This window comes from Cupressus sempervirens, chromosome 9, assembly GCF_028749045.1.
Source record: "Cupressus sempervirens isolate cs-2001-9-10 chromosome 9, ASM2874904v1, whole genome shotgun sequence".
In the NCBI taxonomy this organism is placed as follows: domain Eukaryota; kingdom Viridiplantae; phylum Streptophyta; class Pinopsida; order Cupressales; family Cupressaceae; genus Cupressus; species Cupressus sempervirens.
In genome coordinates this window covers 534,725,182-534,748,977 of record NC_143126.1, presented here as the reverse complement: position 1 = coordinate 534,748,977, position 23,796 = coordinate 534,725,182, and the positions used below count along the sequence as shown (strand labels likewise).

Genomic DNA, 23,796 nt, shown 5'->3' with positions numbered 1-23,796 from the left:
CTCGGCAGGTAAATAAATTTTACAAGCAAGATATATAATACTGTTTATATTAGCTTTATAAAACAAAATAAGACCACCAAACGTCTCTAGCTCTGATCAATACTTGTATTTATGACGGGAAAGTTTTTCTGATGAAAATATATTATCCCTAGCACATCAGTTTTCATCATCTCAAGTAAGCTTGAATCAATCAATCATGCATGGCTACCGACCAAACACAATTCAAAAGAATAACTGTCAGGAAAGAATGAACCAGAAATGATTTCGTTTAGATTGAATGAAACCAACTCCAGTTTTCCCTTTTCCCTGATTACATAAAGACCATTAAATACAAGACATTTTAAATACTGAAGTGATGGACAATAATTGTGACCATTTCTTGTGCATGTAGGTACACACAAATACATCTAAAAATTAGAACAAAAATCTCTGGTTTTTTAAGCCTCTCATTGAAATTATTTCACCACAGCAATTGGACAAAATATTTGATATGACAAGGTTACAAATAGGTTTTGACCTTTTTCAATAAGAGAAAAACATAAAAATGACTACAACTACCATTCCCCTCTTAAGAAGCTAATAAACATTGAAGAAACGACATTTGTTTTGGTCAATTCCCTTGCACCAAACTTAGGTATCCATCACCAATATAACTGGGGGAAATGACAGGTCTAACCCAGGGGAAGTAATACAATACATAAAAGAGTATTAATAATTTATCTTCAGAATCCAACCAAACAGATGCTCTCAAATTTTCAGCCCATGCTAGTCTTATATCCAAGTAGGGAATGAAATTCCAGTAAAACAAAAAAGAACTTCTAGCTTGGAAGAACTTATTACATTTGTCATTTATGTAATACTAACAACTTTCAGCAATCCTTGGCCTCCCAAATGTATGATATTTTTTCCTACACAACAGCTGTCGAGGATGATGGAGCTGCTTCTGGGGAAGATGGTTCTGCTGCTGGGGATGACACTGCTTCTGAGGATGACAGAGCTGCTTCTGGGGATGACAGAACTGCTGCTGGAGATGGAGTTGCAATGAGACTGCTTCGATTTCCATTTAATACAACCACTTTCCCATTCGCATTTACATCAACTATAGCTGAGTCACCCTCTTTGATCTTACCAGAGAGCATCTTTTCAGCCATGCTATCCTCTAACAACCTCATAATTGCTCTGCGTAGTGATCTTGCACCATAGCTGGGACTATAACCTTGATCTACAACTTTGTCTGTGAAGCGTTCTGTTACTTGAAGATCAATTTCTTTGACTTTAAGTCGTTCAATGACTTCTTTTAGCATTATACCTGCAATTTCTTTCACCTCTTTCTTGGTGAGCTGTCTAAAAACAATTGTCTCATCTAGTCGATTCAAGAACTCGGGGCGAAAATAACTCTTCAGCTCTTCCAAGACGAGTCTTTTTATTCTTGTGTAGCTGCGATCTTTTTCTACTGTTTTCTCTTCAAAATCAAAAAGGAAACCAGATCTACGAGGTTTATCTTCCACCCCCAGAATCACTTTACTGCCAACATTAGAAGTCATGATCAAGAGAGTATTCTTAAAGTCGACAGTCCTACCTTTGCTGTCTGTCAGTCTTCCGTCTTCAAGGATTTGAAGCATCATATTGAATACATCAGGGTGAGCCTTCTCAATTTCATCAAAAAGGACAACACTATAAGGGCGTCGTCTAACAGCTTCAGTCAGTTGGCCTCCTTCAGTGTATCCCACATATCCTGGGGGTGAGCCAATCAGCTTGGAAACAGTGTGCCTTTCCATGTATTCACTCATATCCAGCCTTATCATTGCCTCCTCAGAACCAAAATAGTATGATGCCAATGTCTTGGCAAGCTCTGACTTCCCAACACCTGTAGGACCTGAGAAAATGAAACTTGCAATTGGCCTGTTCGGGTTTTTCAAGCCAACTCTTGCACGGCGGATGGCTCGGCTGATAGCTCTGACGGCCTCATGTTGCCCAACGACACGTTGATGGAGTGTATCTTCCATCTTCAAGAGTTTGTTAGACTCATCTGACGATACCTTTTCAACTGGAATGCCTGTCCATGCAGACACAATTTGCTGAATATCTGCCTCAGTTACAACTGGGCCTCCATCCCCTGATTCATTCTCTGCCTTTGATTTCTCTTTTCCTTTCTGCGTTACAGCCGCAATTTGTGCCCTCAGTTCCATCTCACGATCCCGGAGCTCTCCAGCCTTTCACCAGAAGATATTGCAGCAACAAAATAGTCTTAGAAATTATTATAAATTAAAAAAATTAGGTACGCACTTTCAAAAAAAATTTAAAAAGGCATATTCAAGGAGTGCATTAATCAAACTCAAACAAAATCTGATACCTTTTCGAAATCTTGGCCTCGAACAGCTTCATTCTTCTCTTTTGTGATCTGCCTCAGTTCTTTGTCAAGCTCTTTTGCTTCTTCAGGAAGCTGTTTCCGACAAAAAAAGGTTTCATTAGAAACAACAAAGTTCAACATGATCAATGAACTTTCCTCAAAGGCAGACCATCGATTGGTTAACAAGTTAACAGACACAAATGACAATGAACCTGTGAATGGCGGAGGTGCACACGAGAGCCAGCCTCATCAACTAGATCAATTGCTTTATCAGGGAGGAAACGATCACTGCACATAATGGATGTCATTAAAATGTAGTTGTGCATTTCCTAAAATTTGCAAGCAAAAGAATAAAGAAAATGCATAAAATTTCCCACAGATTGCCCAAAAAAGGCAGAGGATCAAATTCCATCACTATGATGGAGCTTAGATGCAATCACTTGCTTTCGAATTCATCCAAAGCTCTCAAAATGCACATGCAATTAATAACTACTAGTATCATATGAAAAGAATATACCTGATGTATTGATATGATAATTTGGCAGCAGCCTCTAAAGCCTCATCAGAATAACGGAGCTTATGATGAAGTTCATATCGTTCACGTAGTCCTCCCAATATCTGTATTGTCTCATCCACAGATGGCTCTGGCACTTGCACAGGTTGGAATCTTCTCTCTAAAGCTGGATCTTTTTCAATGTGTTTTCTGTATTCATCCAAGGTGGTTGCCCCAATGCACTGTAGCAGACAATATATTACTTCTTTTTAAGGATAACCATATTAAAACATCGATATGTACTGTCTTATTTTAAGAGATTTAAAACAAGATTGTTGAGCGTTCAATATTTTCACACTTGAGGCTAGCTATAACACCTGTAGTTCACCTCGCGCGAGAGCTGGCTTTAGTATATTGGCTGCATCAATTGCCCCTTCTGCTGCACCTGCTCCAATTAGAGTATGGACTTCATCTATGAAAAGTATGATCTCATCACTCTGTTTGATTTCATCCATTAGTTTTTTCAGTCTTTCTTCAAACTCTCCACGATACTTGGTACCTGCAACAAGTAGCCCCATGTCTAGAGTAATAACCTGCATCAAGGAATTACTTTCTATCAGCCTCATCTAAACCTAGGCACAGACGTCACATGAGAAACAGTTTCCTACTCAATAACTATTATACTGCACCCAGACAGTCAAGAATCTCTGAATTAACATTCAGCATTCAGGCAACACTGAAACTTAACACGGCATAGGTAAGCAGCTCACCTTTTTACCCTCAATTGTTTCAGGAACATCTCCAGAAGCTATTCGTTGAGCAAGTCCCTCAGCAATAGCTGTCTTTCCTACTCCAGGTTCACCAATAAGGCAAGGATTGTTTTTTGTGCGGCGTCCCAATATTTGTGTAACTCTTTCAATTTGTGGTTGCCTCCCAACTACTGGATCAAGCTTTCCCTGAAGTCCACATGGTATGTTTATGGTTATCAAGGCTTAGAAAATTACTAAAATACTGTAACAGTATAATAAACAGCCATCCTACAGCATACTTCTTCTGCTTGTTTTGTCAAATTGGTTCCATACTCCTCAAGAGTTGGCATCTTGTTGCTGCTGGTACCACCTCCTACTCCAGCCCCAACAGCTTCTGTGCTTTCACCAACCATCCGAATGACCTGTTGATAAATCACTTCAGTAATGAGGACAGTGTCTAGATAAAGTTTAAAGAACCACACACCCAAACCTCAATCACCTCTGGGAGTTTAAAACTCAAGCCAGTGACCGAAAGCACCCCATAAATCAATCAGACAACTACTACATACTTGAGTACGAATATTGCTGGGGTCAGCACCAAGTTTCTCAAGCACACGAGCGGCAACACCTTCACCCTCACGCAACAACCCTAAAAGCAAGTGTTCCGATCCTATGTAATTATGTCCTGCAGGATCGGAAAAACAATGACATTTCACATATTTTGGCATTATAATATAAAAATTAAAAAGTTTAAACCAGGCAAAGTTGAAACTGGTAAATGATAAATTCATCATTGCAATCAGCATCGCTGAAAAGCTGAGACTAGATCAGTATAACAAACCAAGTTGTCGAGCTTCTTCAAGTGCAAGTTCTAACACACGCTTAGCTCTTGGAGTGAATGGAATCTCCACAGCAACAAACCCCCCACCTCTGCCAATGATTTTCTCAACCTCTATACGAGCCTCCTTTAAATTGACTCCCATGGATTTCAGGACTTTTGCTGCAATACCAGTCCCTTCACCAATGAGACCCAACAGAATCTGCTCTGTACCTACAAAGTTGTGCCCAAGGCGCCGTGCTTCCTCTTGAGATAGCATTATTACCTTTATGGCCTTCTCTGTAAATCGTTCAAACATACAAGTAACCACACTTCTCCTGGGTTTCCTGCCTTTCTTTGCTGAAGAATAGACTGATGCTCCCACCTTAAAGTTTTTCATGGGATTTGCAACCTTGGCTTGTCCTGTTACTTGGCACAAACCAAGGTAACTTTTAATTCTAAGGGAATGTGATGATGTACTCCCTATCATCTTTGGGACTTGTGTTACTCTTTTAGAGCTCTGAATTTGAGAATGACTTGCACTGATTATTCCAGAAGGAAGGACTGCACATTGTGCTAGTGTCCCCGCCATCTTTAATCAGATTTTAAGTCTGGTGAGAAACAAGGTCAGACGGAGAAAACCTGTAAAAACCGTGTAAGGATTAGAAACTATGCCAAATAATTTTAAACATATACCAAAGATTTACTTTCACCCTTTATGGTTTATAAAATTATTATCATAATGTTAACATATACTGAAAATTTCATTCACTTTTGACGGTTTTGAAATTATTATCTACTCTAAATAAATGCAGTATTTTCTCAGAATAGTAAAATCTGTCACAACAAATTAATCAAAATGTGTCATTATTACTTGGGTATGTAGTTTAAATTCTAAAAGTAAGCAGGTTACAGGTTAGAGAGAAGATAAAGCGGATCCCCAAAGCTTGAGTACCTGGATATGGGTATTAAATATATCAAAATCCAACTTTAGATACTGACAATAATATCCATACACAGTTGGGAACCTGCCAAAAGTAATTGCTGAAGCATTAGCAGCATATGAATGCAAGTTATTCTTAAATTGTCTTTTCTGTGGCCAATCTTCTTCCTCTCTCACCTCTCACCTCCCCCTCTTTCTAATAGATATTTGATGTTTCCTTGCCCTCTTATTAAATTTAATTTTAGTCAATATATATTTTCCTCCCCGTAGCATACTTGCAATGCTAGCCTGGGGTGCATCTGGGAAGTTAATCATGTGTCGCTGCCACCTATTGACAAATACACAGCGCATAAGCATTTGATATGCTTGGATTTTCAGTGATCACACACATGCATAACACAGATGTGCATCAACCCCTGAATTTCAGAAACATTAGCTGATGTAAGACTTGTGTCGATCAATGAAATAAAGCATTATTAAAATTGGTTTTCCTAAAGATGCTTCAATTGGGAGATTATAATGCATGAATATCAGCTTTGTTCCAGTGACTTTTTTAATTATCGCGCTCAATATAATTTCAAATAAAATAGTCCACTCAACTCCAACTTTTCAAATCTTCACAAAAGTTTCTTGATTTGGCTTAATAGAAACCTTCATCCTTATTTCTTTACTATTCACTTTCTCATTTCTGTAATAACAAAATGCACATAGCAACGATGACCAGTCTAAGCGATACTCTGACATTCTTGTAACATGCGTAGTTTGCTTTCCTATTCAGTGAACTTTCAAAAGTCGTTTCTGACAGTTGTAGCAATTTAAAATGAAAATCAATGAGAGAGATTGTAATGTCCCCTTTCTCAAATAGAATTTTATTACATAACTAATAAAAATAAATGAATAGATTTAATAATAAATTATAATACTATATTCTAAATTAGCTATAGTATTAATATAATAAGACAAGAGAATATAATATAATATATTAATAGTGTCACACGGGAATGTGTCCCACTCAAAAAAAGCCAGCGTACCCGAGACAAGGACATACAAAAGATGGGGGACATCATTCCAGCATCTCCAGCGGCCCCACCAGTCCACCATCATTCCAGCAGAGATAGGGGAACGGCCCGACATCCCCTGAGGAGATGGAAGGATGTCCCAGCGTCCCCTAAAGGGATCAAGGGGTCCCTTGACCCCTCCAGGGAACAGTCAGGCTTCCCCCCCTCCAACCAAAGTAAATGAATTTGTTTGAAAAAATAAATAAAACATGTTATTGATATTTTATTGGTCATATTGAAAATCATATCACGTTGCTCAATGTAATCATCTTTATGATGAGATACTCATATTCTTGATATCTATGACTTGTTATTTAATATTTATATAAAGAAGTTAGAACTCTTCCATTTGCTAATTCGTTTAAAATTTAATATTTATTGTTCAATGTTCAATGTCCCACTTTCATGTTCAATGTTCAATGTGATGATCAAGTATTTATATTTTAGAAAATTAGTATTTTACATCTTGATTGTTTTATATTGTTATACATCTTTTCATAACTAGCATTTTAAGTGCCACATGTATAGTATATAGTTTATACCTCCACCCCATCCCCCGCCATCATCCCCAAAATTGAGGCCCCTTTGTCCCCCGTGCCCAGAAACTTTCTCCCCATCCCAACATCTCCGAGCCCCCCAGGATGGTAACTGTATATTAAAAAACAATTATAATATTATTGTGGTATTTTATAATCTATCGTTAAATATAATAATGTAATAATATATTACTAATATAACAACTTCAATAGTATAGGTGAAAGAAAGACTTGATATATTATTTCCACACTGCTAATTGGAAGATGTAAGACCTTAGCTATTAGATATTATTGGATAAGAGGAATCAAACATCTTCACCAGACCAGATATTGAACAGATACATCAGTGATTATTTATCAATATAGAAAACCTTATTATATCAGAAGATAACGATCAGAATGGTAGTTAACATTAAGGACCAGCTAACAATTGAATAAAGAATCGTCGCAATAGCAATTAGTCGTCGACAATAATTTACTTAGCCTAATATTAGTCAGTGGTTATGAACAGATGAGCCTCTCCACTGTTGATAAGCAAAGGATCTGTAGCATTGATTAGCAATAACAAGCTAACCAGAGATATTAAAGGATAAGAGGTGACATAAGTAACTAAATTGTTATAAAATAATGACTAAGGGATGAACCGGCTAATCTATGATTAGTTGACTCATCCTAACAAACTGGTTTTCGGTGATCAAAAGCCTTGTCTAATCTAAATGACTATAAAGGAAAAGGGGCGCAACTCTTGCAAAGGCATCACAATCATCCAAACAAATTGAACAGATATATAAATAGTGGATAATTAGATGATCAGAGGGGCCAAGCAAAAGAAAAAACACATTACAGAATTTACAGGATTACTTCATACAGTAACCAACTCAGCATGGTGAAACAGCGAAAAGATATCTGGCAAACAGATGAAGATTCCGTTTCAATAGAAACAGTGAATTCAATACACAAGTGGGTGATTGAATAGAAGAAGAGGGGTCTGAGATATTCAGCAGCCAGTCAGTGTTTAGGATCAATAATCAGCCAAGGAAAGAAAAACAGATTCAGTAATCATTCGATATTACATATGGCACATACCAGTTGCAGAATGTGAGCAGGTTTCTTGGACAGAGGCATAGATATAAATCAATAAAACTCATTGAATCAACAGGTATTCGGTGAACTCATACAACAAAAGGGCGTTAAACCAGCTTGGGAGAGCCACGCATAGAATCATACAAGATAGTGAGGTGTGCACTCCGTAAAAGGAAGCAAAACAATACCACCAGCATATAATATACGCTAAGGAGATTGATAAAAAGCAGAATCAATCAGAAAATCCAAAAATATATAGCAAAGTCATATACATCAAGTTAATGAAACCACCACCTCTTAACATGTTTAGAAGGATACCTCATAATCGTCAGCCTTATATATACACAATATAAGCACAGATGGTTATGCTAGATGACTGTAATAGATTATATAACTCATAACTATATCAGGGAAATAACACCACTGTAATAGGAGAATATAGAGAGGAATACAACATTAGATATATAAATTATGAAGAAAGCTCGGCAACTATATACTCATACTAAAGAACTATCTATTTTATTGGTCACTCTATCAATAGATTATATCAGAGAAGAATAGGCCACCAATTATTTAAATCAGATTGAAGATCAATAGCTATCAATAAGAGAGTTGGGTATGAGTTTGGATAGAAAGGCATTTTCTTGCAATTAAGATAGTCCCATATCTCATAAGTTAGACAAGGAACATTAGAGTGGTAGATTACAGTGGTAGAGGTGATGTAGAATACTATAATATTGTTATCACATTGGGTAGTTGAAGGTGCAGATACTATAACACTACTCGTATTGTAATAGAGTGCATGAGGAATTGCATTTATTATATACAAAACTATGTGCCAAATTTAGTGAGAAAAGGGAATTCCCGGGTTGTAAAGTTTCTGCAAATTTTATAATTTCAGATCTGATATAAATACCTTTATCTATGATTGCTGTTCTGATCTTCTTTTATGTCTGATCTTGAAATTGGATAACAATGTTGATTGTTCTTTTCTGAAATATATTTATCACAGCAAATATATATTTCTGGCAGAGTTGTTTTAGGAGCAGACTTGGTGTTCAATTGTGTGTCCTAAAACTAAAACTACACCCACCTCATATACCATAACCAAAGGGCATGTCATATTACCATCTTGTGATATGACTTATACTAGTGATAACAACATTGCATGGAATGCAACACAAAGGATAAAATCCGAAGAATAATTAAATTCTTCATTTATCCAAGTTGTGACTCATAGGTACTGATATTCCTATATCACAACATGATCCTAAGTTAAGATCTACCAAAACATAGGATAAACTCCGGAGAATAATAAAAGTCTTCTTTTATCCAAATTGTGACTTATAGGCATAACAATGTCTATATCACAATGTGATCTTAAAATCATCTAGATCTGATAGTAGATCTCTACTGATTAGCACATTATCTAAGAGATCGTCATCTCTCATAATGTCTTTCATACAAATGTTCAACTCAGAGATCGTCACCTCTAAAATAATGAATACAAATGGTGGAGCCCATAACAATCAATAAACCTGACAATAAAATTATTTTATTAATAATTTAAAAAATACAAATGAATTACAATTCAACCATACCAAGTCTTTTCTTGATATCATTACTCTAGAGAGAGGTTTGGTGAGAAAATTTGTTGTCTGATCTGCAGTGCAAATGTATTCTAATTTTATAGTATTCTTGTCTACCATATCTCTTACATTATGGTAAGAAATTTCAATATGCTTGGACTTGTCATCGAAAACTGGATTCACCGAAAGCTTTATGGAACTCTGATTATCACAATGAATAATCGTAGGATTCATGGCTTGACCAAATAATCTCACAAGTAACTTTTTAAGCCAAACTACCTCTCGAGAGGCCATAACTGTTGCAATGTATTCGACTTCTATTGAACTTTGTGCTACCGAAGATTGTTTTCTGTATATCCAAGACATCATTGTTGATCCTAAACTAAAACAACATCCTGAAGTACTTTTTCTATCCTTAACACTTCCACACCAATCTGAGTCAGTGAATCCATGTAAATCCAAGTCAACTTTCTCATATTTGAGCCCAAGGTTAAGAATGCCTCGTAAATATCTCATAATGTGTTTGACTGCAACTAGGTGAATCTCATTAGGCTCACACATAAGCTAACTTAAAGCATTAACAGCATAGCAAATATCAGGTCTTGTATTTACCAAGTACATAAAAGACCCAATCATCTATCTGTAGAGAGCAGAATCTATGGAAGGTGATTTTGTTGTTGCTTCTTTAAGTTTATGTAGATTAGTCTTGATTGGAGAAGACATAGACTTGCAATTCCACATTCCAAATCTTTTCAAGATATCTAAAGTATACTTCCCTTGATTAAGTATAATGTTGTCAGAATTCTATCGTACTTCCAATCCTAGGAAGTAATGAAGGAGTCCCAAATCTTTCATCTTGAATTCTCTGAATAGATCTTTCTTGCATTGATCTATGAGATAATCATCACCTGTTATTAGTAAATCATCAACATACAATATTAAAATTACCATATCATCTTTATCTCTTTTATAATATAGATTTGGATCAGCTTCGTTCTTGGAGAATCCTAAGCCGTTGAGATACTTATCAATTCTTTCGTACCAAGCCCTTGGACCCTGTTTAAGCCCATAGAGAGCTTTCTTGAGCCTGCAAAAATAAACTTTAGGGTCATGAGTTTCAAAACCTTCAGGTTGTTTTAAATATACCTCTTCTGTAATCTTTTCATTCAGGAATGTTGTTTTTACATCCATTTGATGTTACTTTCCATCCCTTTGATGTCGCAACGGCTAGGGCTACTCTTACAAATGTGTATCTGGCAACAGGAGCAAAGGTTTCTTCATAATCAATCCCCTCTTTATGAGAGAATCCCCTAGCTACAAATCTGGCTTTGTATTTTTCAATGGTATCATCAACAACATGCTTTATTTTAAATATCCACTTGGAAGAAACAACAAATTTTCTCTCAGGTCTTGGAACAATTTCCCAAACATCATTTTTCATAATAGATTGGTATTCTTTTGTCATAGCATCTTTCTAAGTTGTATGTTTAATAGCATCTGAAATATTGGTTGGTTCTGATTTAGACATATCATTCATGTTTGTTGTATAACTAGAAAATCTTTTGGGTCTTTTGCTTTCTCTGATTGTTCTAGATGGTGCAGTGAAGTCTTGTGCTTCCTCTACTGTCTTAACAGCCCAAAGTGGTCTTTTCTTAGAATTTTGAGTTTCTTCAAGATTAAGATTTTGAATTTCATCTTCAATTTCTTCAATGTTCTCCCTCTGAACTTGGGGTTCTTTTAAATGCTAAATCTTCTTCAAAAATTACATCCCTACTAAGTTCAATATTTTTCTGACCAGGTATGAAAATCCTATATGCTTTAGATGTTTAACTATACCCAACAAAAATACCTTTCCTCCCAAAGGGCTCTAACTTAATTCTCTTTTCTTTTGGAACATGGATATATACGAGGCACCCAAAAATCCTATGACCACTTATATTGGATTTAACCTTAGTAAAGACTTCTTTAGGAGTTTTATCTATTAAGGTAGGAGTGAGGACTTATGATTTGAATATAGACAACAGTACAAGAGGCCTCTGCCCAAAGATAATAATTTCTAGATTTTGATCTAATATCATAGATCTTGCAGCTTCTATAAATGTTTTATTCTTCCTTTTTGCTACCCCATTTTGTTGTGGGTTATAAGAAATGGTACACTCCCTCTTAATTCTTGTTTCTTTACAAAACCTTTTAAACAAATCTAAGGTGTATTCTCCTCCATTATCAATTCTAAGAGTTTTAATTTTATGTCCTGATAAGTTTTCAGTGAAGGTTTTAAATTCTTTAAATCTCTTTAGGATTTCTTCTAATTCTTTGCATTTTAAGAAGTAAATCCAAGTTTTCCTAGAGAAGTCATCTATAAAAAGTATATAGTACCAAACTCCTCCAAGAGGGGGAACAGACATAGGTCCACATAAATCTGAATGGATTAATTCCAAAACATTGTCAATTTTTCTAGTGCTATCATGAAATGGACTTTTGGTGTTCTTGCCCAAAGTGCATCCTTTGCATATGCTTGAGTGATCTTTATTCAATTTAGGTAAACCAGTAACCATCTTCTCCATAGTTGATAAAGTTTTGAAATTTAGATGTCCTAACCTTCTGTGCCATATTTCATTTATATCTGCAGCTTCATGAATTAAGGCTTGAATCGGTTGACTGGGTTCTGAGTTTAATTCATACAAATACTCTTTTCTTTAACCAATCAATTTTGCTTTCTTAATTGAGGAGTTCTTAGCCCAAGTTATGACTTTACTGTCCATGAATGCAACATTATGTCCATCATCTTCAAGTGTTGTAACCAGATTGGATTCCTTTTTATTCCTGGTACATAGAGTACTCCCTTGAGAAGAAAAAAACTACTCGACTTTAGTTTCAAGGTGCAATTTCTAATTCTTTTGACGCAGTGTGCTAAATTATCACCGATGGTGACTTCGCCATTAACCTTTTTTGACATAAAGTGGAGTGCTTCTTTGTATCTTGTAATATGTCAAGATAATCCACTATCAATCACCCATGCTTTACTTGGACTTCATTTGATAGTGTTGAATACAATACATGATTCTCAAGATCATAGTTATCTTCTTCCTTAGTAATGTTTGTACAGTTGGCTTGTTTAGAATTCTCAGGGCAATTAGATCTGTAGTGTCCAAAAATTTTGCATCTGAAGCATTTTATTTTGGATAGATCTTTCTTATGTTTGTCATTCTTTTGATTACCCCTTTTCTTCTTGAAATGCTTCTTCTTGCCTTTATAAGAATTTGTATTAAGAACATGTTCTTTATCTTTTATTTTCAATTTTCCTCCTTTCTTAAGTTTTCTGGATTATTCCTGAAGGCAATCTCCTTTAAGTCTATTGAAGTCAAGAAGTTTGTCTCTGGTACTTACTCCTTATGTGAATGTTACCCATGAATCTGGTAATCCATCTATAGCCATCAGTGTTACTTTCATGTCACTAATGATGGTTCCTACACTTGTAAGTTCATCTCTTAGACTGGCAACCCTTAGGAAGTAAGAATTCATCAATTCTCCTTTCTTTATTTGTATGTGATTTAGTTGCCTTTTCAATGCGAGATCTCTAATTGCATTGCTGACCTATATGCATTTAGTAATGCATTCATCATATCAAATGTTGTTTGATGTTTCATTAACGTAGGTACAATATCATTTTTCACTCCATCTAATATGATCTAAATGGCTTTTCTATTTCCTTTACTCCAGATAGTTTTATGAGATTCAACATTAAGTTGTTTGGATGCTGAATCAACAAATTGTTTTACATCATTTTTTTTCAAGAATCATCATAATTCTGAATTTTCAAGCATCAAAGTGTTCTTTCCCATCAAACATATCCTCGGATCTAATTGTGTATGCCATTGAAAATTGTGTATGCCATTGAAGATAGGAGAATGATGCTAAATATATCTCAAGTCTGATTATTTAATTTGCAGAGCCTAGGTTCGACTACCAGAGCTTTGATACCATGTAAAGTTTCTGCAAATTATATAGTTTCAGATCTGAGATAATACCTTTAACTATGCTAGTTGTTCTGATCTTCTTTTATGTCTAATCTTGAAATTGGTAACAATGTTAATTGTTCTTTTCCGAAATGTATTTATCACAGCAAATATATATTTGTGGCAGAGTTGTTTTAAGAGCAGACTTGGTGTTCAATTGTGTGTCCTAAAACTACAACTACACCCACCTCATTTACCATAACCAAAGGGCATGTCCACCCTATCTAGGTCGGCCCATAATACCTTCCATAAATTGGCGCCTAGAAGGAGATGATTAACATTAACAAACATAACTAACTAGTTGATGTTTAATCCTTAACAAATGGTTATTACCAAGGATCACCGATTCATGCTTTAACCAAAAGTAATGTATTAAAGGCCTTTAGAATAGTATTCTAAGAGTAGAGAAGAATGTGCAATCTGCAGAGTCAGACCAGTCTGACTATCAAAGTTAGAGTTTTAACATGGGTATCTATTTTGAATTGTCAAAGCCAAACAGAATAGGTACATTACACAAATTTTAGGTAAGAACAAGATTTTAGCAACAAAAACATATCCTTAAATACAAATACTTATGGAGACCCTCAAAATGCTCACAAACATCCAACTTACTGTGTGTAAGATTTCTTCAATTAATGAGATAAGATTTCTTCAATGGTAAAATGTCAGTCACAGTAATTACTGTAGATGCTTGATATCCATCAGTCGCATCAATTTATCAATCCAAAATTAAGAATACTTGATGTATTTAGAACCAACTCTGCTCAAAAACTGCTTACAAGATTTTCACCATAAATTGAAGCAATACAATGAAATTTCTCTCATGAAACATTGACATCACAAAACCAACTTTTCCAGGGCATGCCACTAAACACTGTCAAAATTCGTTTTGCTATCTCAATCCAATAAATTGAAAACATTCCACAGTGAAGAGAAAATAAAAGCTCTACCTAGGATAAGTTTATTAATGTCCAACAAAAGACCACAAAGATAGTCCGAGGGACTACCGAAATAAAGAAAAGGCCAGCCCACAGCAGGGACACCAAACGGTGCCTGAAAAGGAGAAAAAAAACACCACCACCAAAAGCAAAAAACCATAAACCACAGGCTATTGCCCAGTAGCAATTCAAGAAAAACTCAAGAAACAGAAGGGTAAGCTAGCGGGCGAGAAGAAACACCAGGCTGACCCTGGAGACCTCTGGAAGTGGACAAGGAACACAACTGAGTAGAATCCCTGCAAGGTATCACATATTAAAATGATAGATAATATTCCACAAGGTATATGAGGATGATAAACATAAATAAAGATGGTCAATTCCATCAAGAAATAATCAATACAACTATGTTAGAGTTACACATAAGAACATTAGGCATGTTATATCATGCATAGTATTAATTTTCCTATGAAAATCAAGGAACCAATTTTGAAGTTCCCCAGGATCCTGAGTTCTTTGGATCTTGATCCTTTTAATGACGCCAACTTCTTTGTGCTTCTGTCAAGCTTAATTTTGTTTGTTCATGCAAAGTATCTATGCCTTGTCACTTCACTTGATATTTGTTGCCTTAGTCAGTGTAATTTTTCCAAGAGTGATCCAATAAGATCTAGTGTCTGTGAGAAGGAAAACTAGCAACAAAAATGTCTTGCCCCTGTATGAATCTTATGATTTGGTTGGGCTCTCTGTTTTCTTCCATAGCAATTGGGTTCAAAAGTTTTTGAAAAAGGCTTAAGCTTTGCCTTGGCCCTTGCTGTTCATTATGATTTGATGATGATTTCTTCAAAAAGTAGCAGCCATTGATTGAAACACAATCAACAAGTGCATAGGCTGTAGATTAACAAAAGGATCTGAGAAAATAGAAAATTTTTGGCACCTTTGGTTTCCTAGCAGTTCATCGGCCAGCCTCCACACTGCCTCTAACTGATGATCTAAGAGTAAATAATTTGTGCCATCAATCATGTTCAAGTACAACAAGGTCAAAGGGCCATAACATCATCTGGTCTCCTGCACCATTGATTTGTCAAGATCAATGACTCTTACCATCTCAATATCTCAGCAGCAAAGGTGTCAATAGCAGGGAACGTGATTGGTGTGAATCTAAGGATGCTGTGTCTAGTTCGACTGATCTCCAAAGATCTCAAGAACCATTGATTTCAGTGTTGCATGGGTGAATCAATAGCAACAGATTATCAGTGAAATGAATAAATCTGCCTTTGATGATCGGCCAATGCACTGCTATCATTGATCTAAGACATAAGCTGTTGCGGATCACCAATCAGGTCTAGCACTTAATGATATTGTTTGGAGGCAGATGGCTCATCTCTATTGGACATAGTTCAATAATCAAGTAGATAAAAAGCAGTTTGGCACTGTACCGATGAACTACTGTCATTAATTTGTGGCAGCAGATGCATTTGAGCCATCCGTAAAGCATTAGAGCTTGAATTTATAGTTTGAAAGCACAGAGTGATGGGATCAAGAGCATGAAATGGCACCAAGTGATCTCAACTGGCAAATATATGGCGGGTCTAGCATATTTTTTAGGACTAACTGAAAGGTCGATGAAATTTTAATGGTGCCTGCAAGATAGAAAGTAGTGGGCTGTGAATTGGTCAAAGAAGATTTTTGAGGACTAACTGAAAAGTTGATGAAGTTTTAATGGTGCCCCTAGGATCCAAATAAAAGGATGGATCTCTGATTTCCAAATCGACAAAGTGAATTCCAACAGAGGCAAGTTTGATTGAGGGCTCAATTACTTCTTGTGGAGGCTACAGGAGGGCACGGGATTTTTTGAAGATCAAATAGCAGTAGCACCCATACCAATTGGAAATATAGGGAGGAGATTTAGCCATTAAGAATGTCAGCAACCTTCAGGCCATGAACAATGCCAAAGATCAATCAAGTTACAGGCCTAAAAACCATAGCACTAAGACTCATCATGTCCTAAACTGGACTCCCTAGTCCAAGTTCATGCAAACCTAGCGAGGTTGTCAATCTGAATTGCAATTACATCTCCAGAGAACTGCAAGTTCTGGCATAAGACTCAGCTGGTCTGCAAGACCCACGTCGAGTACTAGAAACATAAATAAAATAGAAAAAACATTAATTCAAATATTAAAAACACAACAAAGGTAAACCTAAAAGGCCCCTAAGGACATCAGAACACATTTCATTTGCTCTTTTGAACATTTTTTCACTTGTCCATTTCCTTTGCAGCTATTTTCATTCTACTTGGATATCATTTTATCTTCAAAGGAGCCAAATATTTTTTTGTGAGGAGCTGATAGAGTTCAAGTGATGGTAAATTTTTGCCAAGGAAGAGCTGATATGAGGCCTTGGCTCTCAGCTATGCATTTTCAACTTCAAACATTTTTGTCAAGGTAAGTTGTATATCAGCATTTTTTGTCTCATTAATGGTAATCTTTTTAAGAATTTCAGTTTTATACGTTATTAAATTTAAAACCTTAAAATAAAATAAAAACTTGTGACGTAGAAGTAAAACTTTTGGGTTGTGTTGTTTTAATCTATTTCTTTACATTTTTTTTTTAAATGCAGGAATCAGGTAGCACCCCCATAACCTGCAGAACACCGGGTAAACTTTTTTCAGGTAACCAGTGGTGCTGACATGACACACCCTCCAGCACCAAAAGGATGTGGTAAAGATTGGACCTCATGATATCTCGTCTGCAACAAGACACTTTAGCCAATCGAACACGGGGTAATCTTTCTTATCAGTTGTTTTTATAAGTTTTTGTTCCATTTTTAGCTTAATCACTTGCACTTTTAATTTACCCTTATTTTCTCTCCATGGATGAAAAGTGTTGAGCTCAAATATAACATAATCACATAAAAGCAATCTGAGATGGGCACAATTTCTGTACATATTTATTAAATCAGAAATCTCACAGTGAATTCAAAACAATGCATAAACTGTGCAAAACTCGGGCTCGATCAATACCAATGCTATAAAAAAATTAAGAGCAGACCTTAAATGTCTCGTTGTTCTGAAACTTATTGATTTACCTGACTTCAGGCTTAGTCTGGCAAGATTAGATATTTTTAACCTTTAGCTTGCAGGTATCACAGACACACTGCAAAACAGAGCAGCTTGTCCCATCCCCTAGGCAGAGCTAGGCCCAATCAGATAACTGTGTAGCTGATAATAAGTTTGTGGTTGAGTACCTCACGTGTTCTATCACCTATTGTGATAATGACGTCTGAATATGGTGTGGTAGTTTTGCTGAACAACAATGTAACTAATGTCTCTGTCCTAGCAACTGCTTTCTTCCTTTCATTTGTCTCCGCAATATTCTGTGATTCCTCCCAGTGTGATTTATCACAATCCTTGCCAAAGAGCTGAGATTGTCATCTCAGTTCCAACTTTGCACAGAGGCGAATCGGACTATCCAAGCATAACAATATAAACCACCATTCACCTATAAATAGACACTCAGCAAGGCTAGCCAGGTCAGCCCAGGAAAAATAAAATTATCAAAATAAAATAGCTTTAATCTTGGTAATTTATTTATTTAAATAAGTCGATGATAGCAGAGCTTATTTGGGTGTTATGAAGCACCGCATGTGGCCTAAGGCCTCTTTCTAATTCAGGATAATCACAGTCCTATCCCCCAATTGCTTGACTTCAAGCAATTACAGATTGGGGTGTTCAAAATCCTATATCCCCTCCCAAGTAGATCTTCCAATGGTGGTCCTTTTCATTTTATCAATTATTTCCGAATTACCTTATTCCTCAATTTCTTCTCTCTTACTTTCAACGCTTCAGGTTCTAATATTAACTCGCCCTTGTAATCCAATCTGCTGTCCAATGCCTCTTGTAGGCAAGAAACATGAAAGGTGTTGTAAATTTTGCACTGGGGGGGTGGTAAGCCTAGCTCATACACAACCTGTCCCACCTCCCTTGTCACCAGATAAGTGTTAAGTTATAAGCCAGAAATTAAATAAACAGCATAAGAAAAGCAAGTAAAATGTACAGAAGACACAAAAGATTTATCCTGGGAAAACCCTTCCATTTGAAGGGAAAAACCCAGCCACACCAACAAAATATCTCTTTTATTGATAATAAAATTGTTCAGTACAAAGCTTTCACTTGATGCAATTACAATATACCAAGCAATCATATAAATAGATTGCATAAGACTCTTCATCTTACACGCAAAGGTCTCTGAGTCCCAAAAATAAGACCCTTCATATTTCCACATATTCAACACTTCACATTTTAATATGCATGCCTCTTCACATGATGTATGACACGTCTTTTGCATAATATTAACTTAATATAATCACAAAAATCTCTTTCAGCTGATGATAACCCTAACGGTCTTAACAAACATATTTCTATCTCATAAAATTAGAGATAAAGATCTCCATCACAGCTACAAACTTCAACAATAAGGGCAATGGGAAACATAGTTTCAACTTCTCTACCCCATTCCCCTTAATGGATGACTGCCTATATGGTTGCAATCAAAAAAATACCAGCTCACCCTCCTCAAAAGACCTTTCTGTCTGGTGTCGATCAGTATTTTTTTTTTCTGATTCTGAGCACACTGCAAGTTTTCTTTACGAACTACCAAGATATCCTTGCTCTGTTGGACCATATATTTTGCACTAGGAACCCTGTTAAGTGTATATGGATTATATCCATCGAATAAGTAGTGTCATAACCATAGAGTGCCTTAAAAGAAGACATTCCAATGGATATGTGGTGAGTGGTATTATAACAGTACTCCCCCAAATGTAACCACTTAATCCAAGTGGTTTGCCATCCTGTAACATAATTACTCAAATAGCCTCAATCAACTTATTCACTACTGTTGTTCGTCCATTTGTTTGTGGATGGTAGCTAGTGCTATGTGTTAACTCTGTCCTTGTCAAACAAAAGAGTTCTTGCCAAAACAAACTAAGAAATTTGTTGTCTCTGTCACTCAATATTGTCTTTGGCAAGCCATAAACTTTGAAAATCTCTGTGAAGAACAAACTACCACCTGTGGTTCTTTAAATTCTGAAGATATAGCATGAAGGTGAACATATTTTGTAAGCTTGTCTACCACCACATATAGACAATCATTACCTTGGACTTTAGACAAACCTATGATGAAATCCATTTCTTTCCCATTTCTGACTTGGGATGGGTAAAGGTTGTAGCAGACCTGCTGAAAAAACATGCCCCACCTTGGTTTGGTGACCCGTGACACTATTTAGCCCCTTCCAAGAGAAACAGTCTCTTACCTGTTTAGATGTTTTTAACAAACCCAGATGACCCAGCTGGCCTACAACTGGAGTGTCATAGCAAGCATTCAAGATTATTTCCTTCATTTTGGAATCAGCTATGAGATACACCCATCCTTTGTATAGAATAAGATTGTCAACCACTTTGAACCTCTCATCTTGCACCTTGCCTTCCACAATATTGTTAGCAAACTGATTTTCAACATACTCAGCAGTGATTAATTATTTCCTATCAGCAGATTTATCCAAAATATTTAAATATTATATAATTGAGGTTTTTAAGACAAGGTTGCAGACACCATATTGTTATTCCCTTTAACAAACTCAATATCACCCATTTTTTATGCTGAGCATTCAAACCTCTTTGACTGAGGAAGTCATCAGTTTTAACCAAGAATATATTGCACACCGAATATTGTCTACAATTGGTCAACGCGTGCATTATAGCTACCATTTCCTTATCATAAATTACGAGCTTATGCTCAGCCTCTTTGAGCTTCCTACTTTGCTATATTTGTTAATATTTATTTATTTCTTATTTCATAAAAAACTTGACAGAAATAAGGGATCACTGATGATGTTGCGTCTCTTGCTCATGCATCCTGATGATGGATCACTGAGTGTGATCCAAAATGTTGATGACAAAAATACACTCACAATCTGATCCAGAATCCACAATAACTTCTCTAATACTTAAGCTGGAGCAATGAGATTTTTATGGTAGGCTTATAATTCTAAAATGAACTTTCATGTAGAAAATGAGAACATTTCGAGCTCATATGACAATCTTTCTAAAAATAGTAAGCTCCCAGTAATAGTAACTATTACTTAGACTCCATTAGACTCAAGAAACTAATACTTAAGAGCATATGATGATGACTTTGAGATCTTTTGAGATCTATATGAGTTTTACATCATGAGATGATGTATGGGATATCTAATAGATTTGAGATCTATTGAAGTTATGTTTTTGGTAGCTCTACAATTTGTGGATAGAGAAGTTGAGGTCTTTTATAGACTTGAGATTTATTGGTTGATCTTCTTCTGAAGTCCAAAAGGGAGTGTTAATGTTTGTGGCCTTTACGGCAAAGACCAACAATAAATAATTAAATATGCAAAAATAAGCCAAGAGTGGCTACATATTTAATAGCAATATAATAATAATAATATGAAATATATTACTTTATTATATAATAATTCAATTAATGGGAAAACTTAATTGGCCCCATTTGAAGTGTCATGTCTTTTGGAAGACGCACCTCTTCATCTTATATATATATATATAATGTGTTGGGTGGTGGTGAATAAATAATGCATCAAAACATAATGTGCAAGTAATTATTCACCGTTGTTGCACTATATCTCTTCTCTGCCCTAAAATCTGAAAACTGAACACAACCGAACATTTCTCTCGAAGAACTACATGGACCTAAGGACAAGGCATCTACCAACCAAGCATAATAGAGATGACAATAATGATCCAAGGCAAAAAGATTGGCAAGCTAAGCCTCCCTTTATTCAATGGATCCGGAAGATCAATGGCTCAAGATTGGGTGCACAAGGCAAACACATATTTCCAACTCAACCAATGCCCGAAGATGAAGCAACCAAGTATGCATCACTACACTTTGATAGGACTGCTCACAAATGGGATGGTTGAATTCGGGCATGATCATATCACATCTTAAGCTGACCTCACAAAGAAACTTGTTGACAGATTCGATGAGAAGGACCCTAAACTCAATTTGAAAGAGTTGGCACAACTGAGGCAAGGAAGAGCCATGATTAGCTATATTGCTGACTTCCAAAGGCTTTTTGTTTTGGTGACTAACATTTTGGAAAGGAGATTGATAGCATTTTTCATGGATGGATTGATCGATCCTTCAAGGGGTTGGGTCAAGGCCCTTATCCCTAACACACTCATTAAGGCAATCAAGAAGGCTCATGATATGTTTACATCAACCTCCAAGAATCAGAGCTACCATTAGGCACCCATCACACAAAAGGATGAATGCAAGAAGCCAATTCAAAATAAGGCTCTAATGGATGATGCGACCTAACAATATCTAAGGAGAGAACTTTGTTTTGGCTCGAAGGAGACATGAGAATCGGACCGCAGATCCCTTGGCAAAGGGAAGATCCATTACATTATATTAGTACTTAATGGTGTAATGAGACTCCATCACATGCAAAGAAGATATATACACCTATGAAAAAGGAGGTACCATTACTACTTTTGACGCTCCATGTTGTAGCTTATTAGGTTCGTGTTACTCTACAAAGACAATGGGTCATCCTTATGATCAAGAGTGGGGCTACACTCAACTTCATCAACACCTCCATAGTTGTCAAGAGAGAATTGCACACAGTTTAGATCCAAGAGGCAGAAGGCCAACTCCTACCTTACACACATTTGGTACCCCAAAAGAGCATCGCCAAGGGGAACTACACAATCATGGATGACTTTTTTGTGATAGAATTGGGTGATACCGATGTCATTTTGGGCATTTGATGGACAGAGACTCTCAACAAATACACTCAAAATTTCAAGTGTTTTGAGTTCTCATTCAAGATGCATGAGAAGGTGGTTTTGTGAGGAATGCCTAATAGAGGGCCTAGTAAGGTTTTAGCCAAATGCATGGAGGCGATTTTTAGGCATGATAATGTGGTATGGGGGGCACAATGCTTGGTCTCATCCAAACCCTTGGTGGGCCAGCATACACAATACCATGCATAGTTTGGTTTTCAATGACATTCTCTAGAGGTACCACCAAACAGAGCCTGAGCACGCAATAGAGCTACAGGAAGAAGCTAAACAAGCCATCATGAGTCCTTGCCGTCATCCCAAGAAGTTCAAGGACAAGCTAGAGAAGATGATTCAAGAGCTTCTTGTTATGGGATACACCAGGCCTAGCTCAAGCCCTTTTCCATCTTCAATGGTATTTCTTAGAAGGATGGGACTCTCAGGATGTGAAATGACTATCTGGCCTTGAACAAGAAGACAATCATGAACAAGTACCTCATCCTGCAAAACATGAGTTATTGGATGGCATTCATGGGGCAATCTACTTCTCAAAGATTGATCTCAAATCCTAATACTACCAAACTTAAATAAAGGAATGAGATGTTCACAAAACCACCTTCCCATGCCACTATGAGTACTTGTTCGTGCCTTTAGGATTAACCAATGCACTTATCTTGCATGAACCACATTTCCAACAACCAATTATAGAAGTTTCTATTGGTGTTCTTTGATGATATACTCATACACAACAAGATAAGGGAAGAACATTTGAGGCCCTTAGACAAGGTTTTGGGCATCAAGGAGGCACAATCATTATTTGTGAACAAGTCCAAGTGTGAGTATACAGAGATTCTATACTTGGGCTCCAAAATTAGTGCACATGGAATGCAATGCATTAGAAGAAGATGCAAGCAATTCTAGATTGGCCACCATTGAGGACACTCTTGGAGTTGCAAGGATTATTTTGTTTGTGCCACTTGCAAGGGATTCATGACAAGATTTCCATAGCTTAGAGCCTCGTTAACCAACCTCGTGAAGAGGGGTGTTTCTATTGGAAAGAGGAGGCAAAACAAATATTTGTCAAGCTCAAGAAGACTATGAGTACATGCACATTTTTGGCAGCGCCTGACTTCTCTCAGTCATATGTCATGGAGTACAACACATTAGGGGAATGCATTGGAGCAATGTTGTGTAAAATTGTCACCCCATTTTAGTTGAGAATATAAAACTCAAGGAAACTAGGAGTTTGATTTGATCTACCAGGAGATGCTCGCAATCATACATGTCGGCCAAGCTCAAGCAACACTTGGTTGGTGGCAAGTTCATTGTTGGGTCCGACCACAGCTTTCGATACTTCTTGAAGCGAAAGGATTTAAATGAGACAATAGAAGTG

The 23,796-nt window shown here is 36.5% G+C and overlaps 1 protein-coding gene across 1 annotated transcript in view; it reads right to left on the bottom strand.

Annotated features, from left to right (window-relative positions):
* Positions 1-414: 414 nt before the first annotated feature.
* The window catches only part of LOC149539701 (chaperone protein ClpC2, chloroplastic-like), a 35,875-nt gene continuing 12,493 nt past the window's right edge, over positions 415-23,796 (bottom strand). The window contains exons 2-10 of the mRNA XM_089800914.1: positions 4,434-5,051; positions 4,162-4,277; positions 3,892-4,014; positions 3,614-3,799; positions 3,221-3,436; positions 2,868-3,085; positions 2,563-2,638; positions 2,354-2,443; positions 415-2,213 (exon numbers count right to left, since the gene is read on the bottom strand). Coding sequence (XP_089657040.1) covers positions 909-2,213; positions 2,354-2,443; positions 2,563-2,638; positions 2,868-3,085; positions 3,221-3,436; positions 3,614-3,799; positions 3,892-4,014; positions 4,162-4,277; positions 4,434-5,001 — 2,898 coding nt within the window. The 5' untranslated portion in view covers positions 5,002-5,051 and the 3' untranslated portion in view covers positions 415-908. The remainder of the gene's footprint in view (positions 2,214-2,353; positions 2,444-2,562; positions 2,639-2,867; positions 3,086-3,220; positions 3,437-3,613; positions 3,800-3,891; positions 4,015-4,161; positions 4,278-4,433; positions 5,052-23,796) is intronic.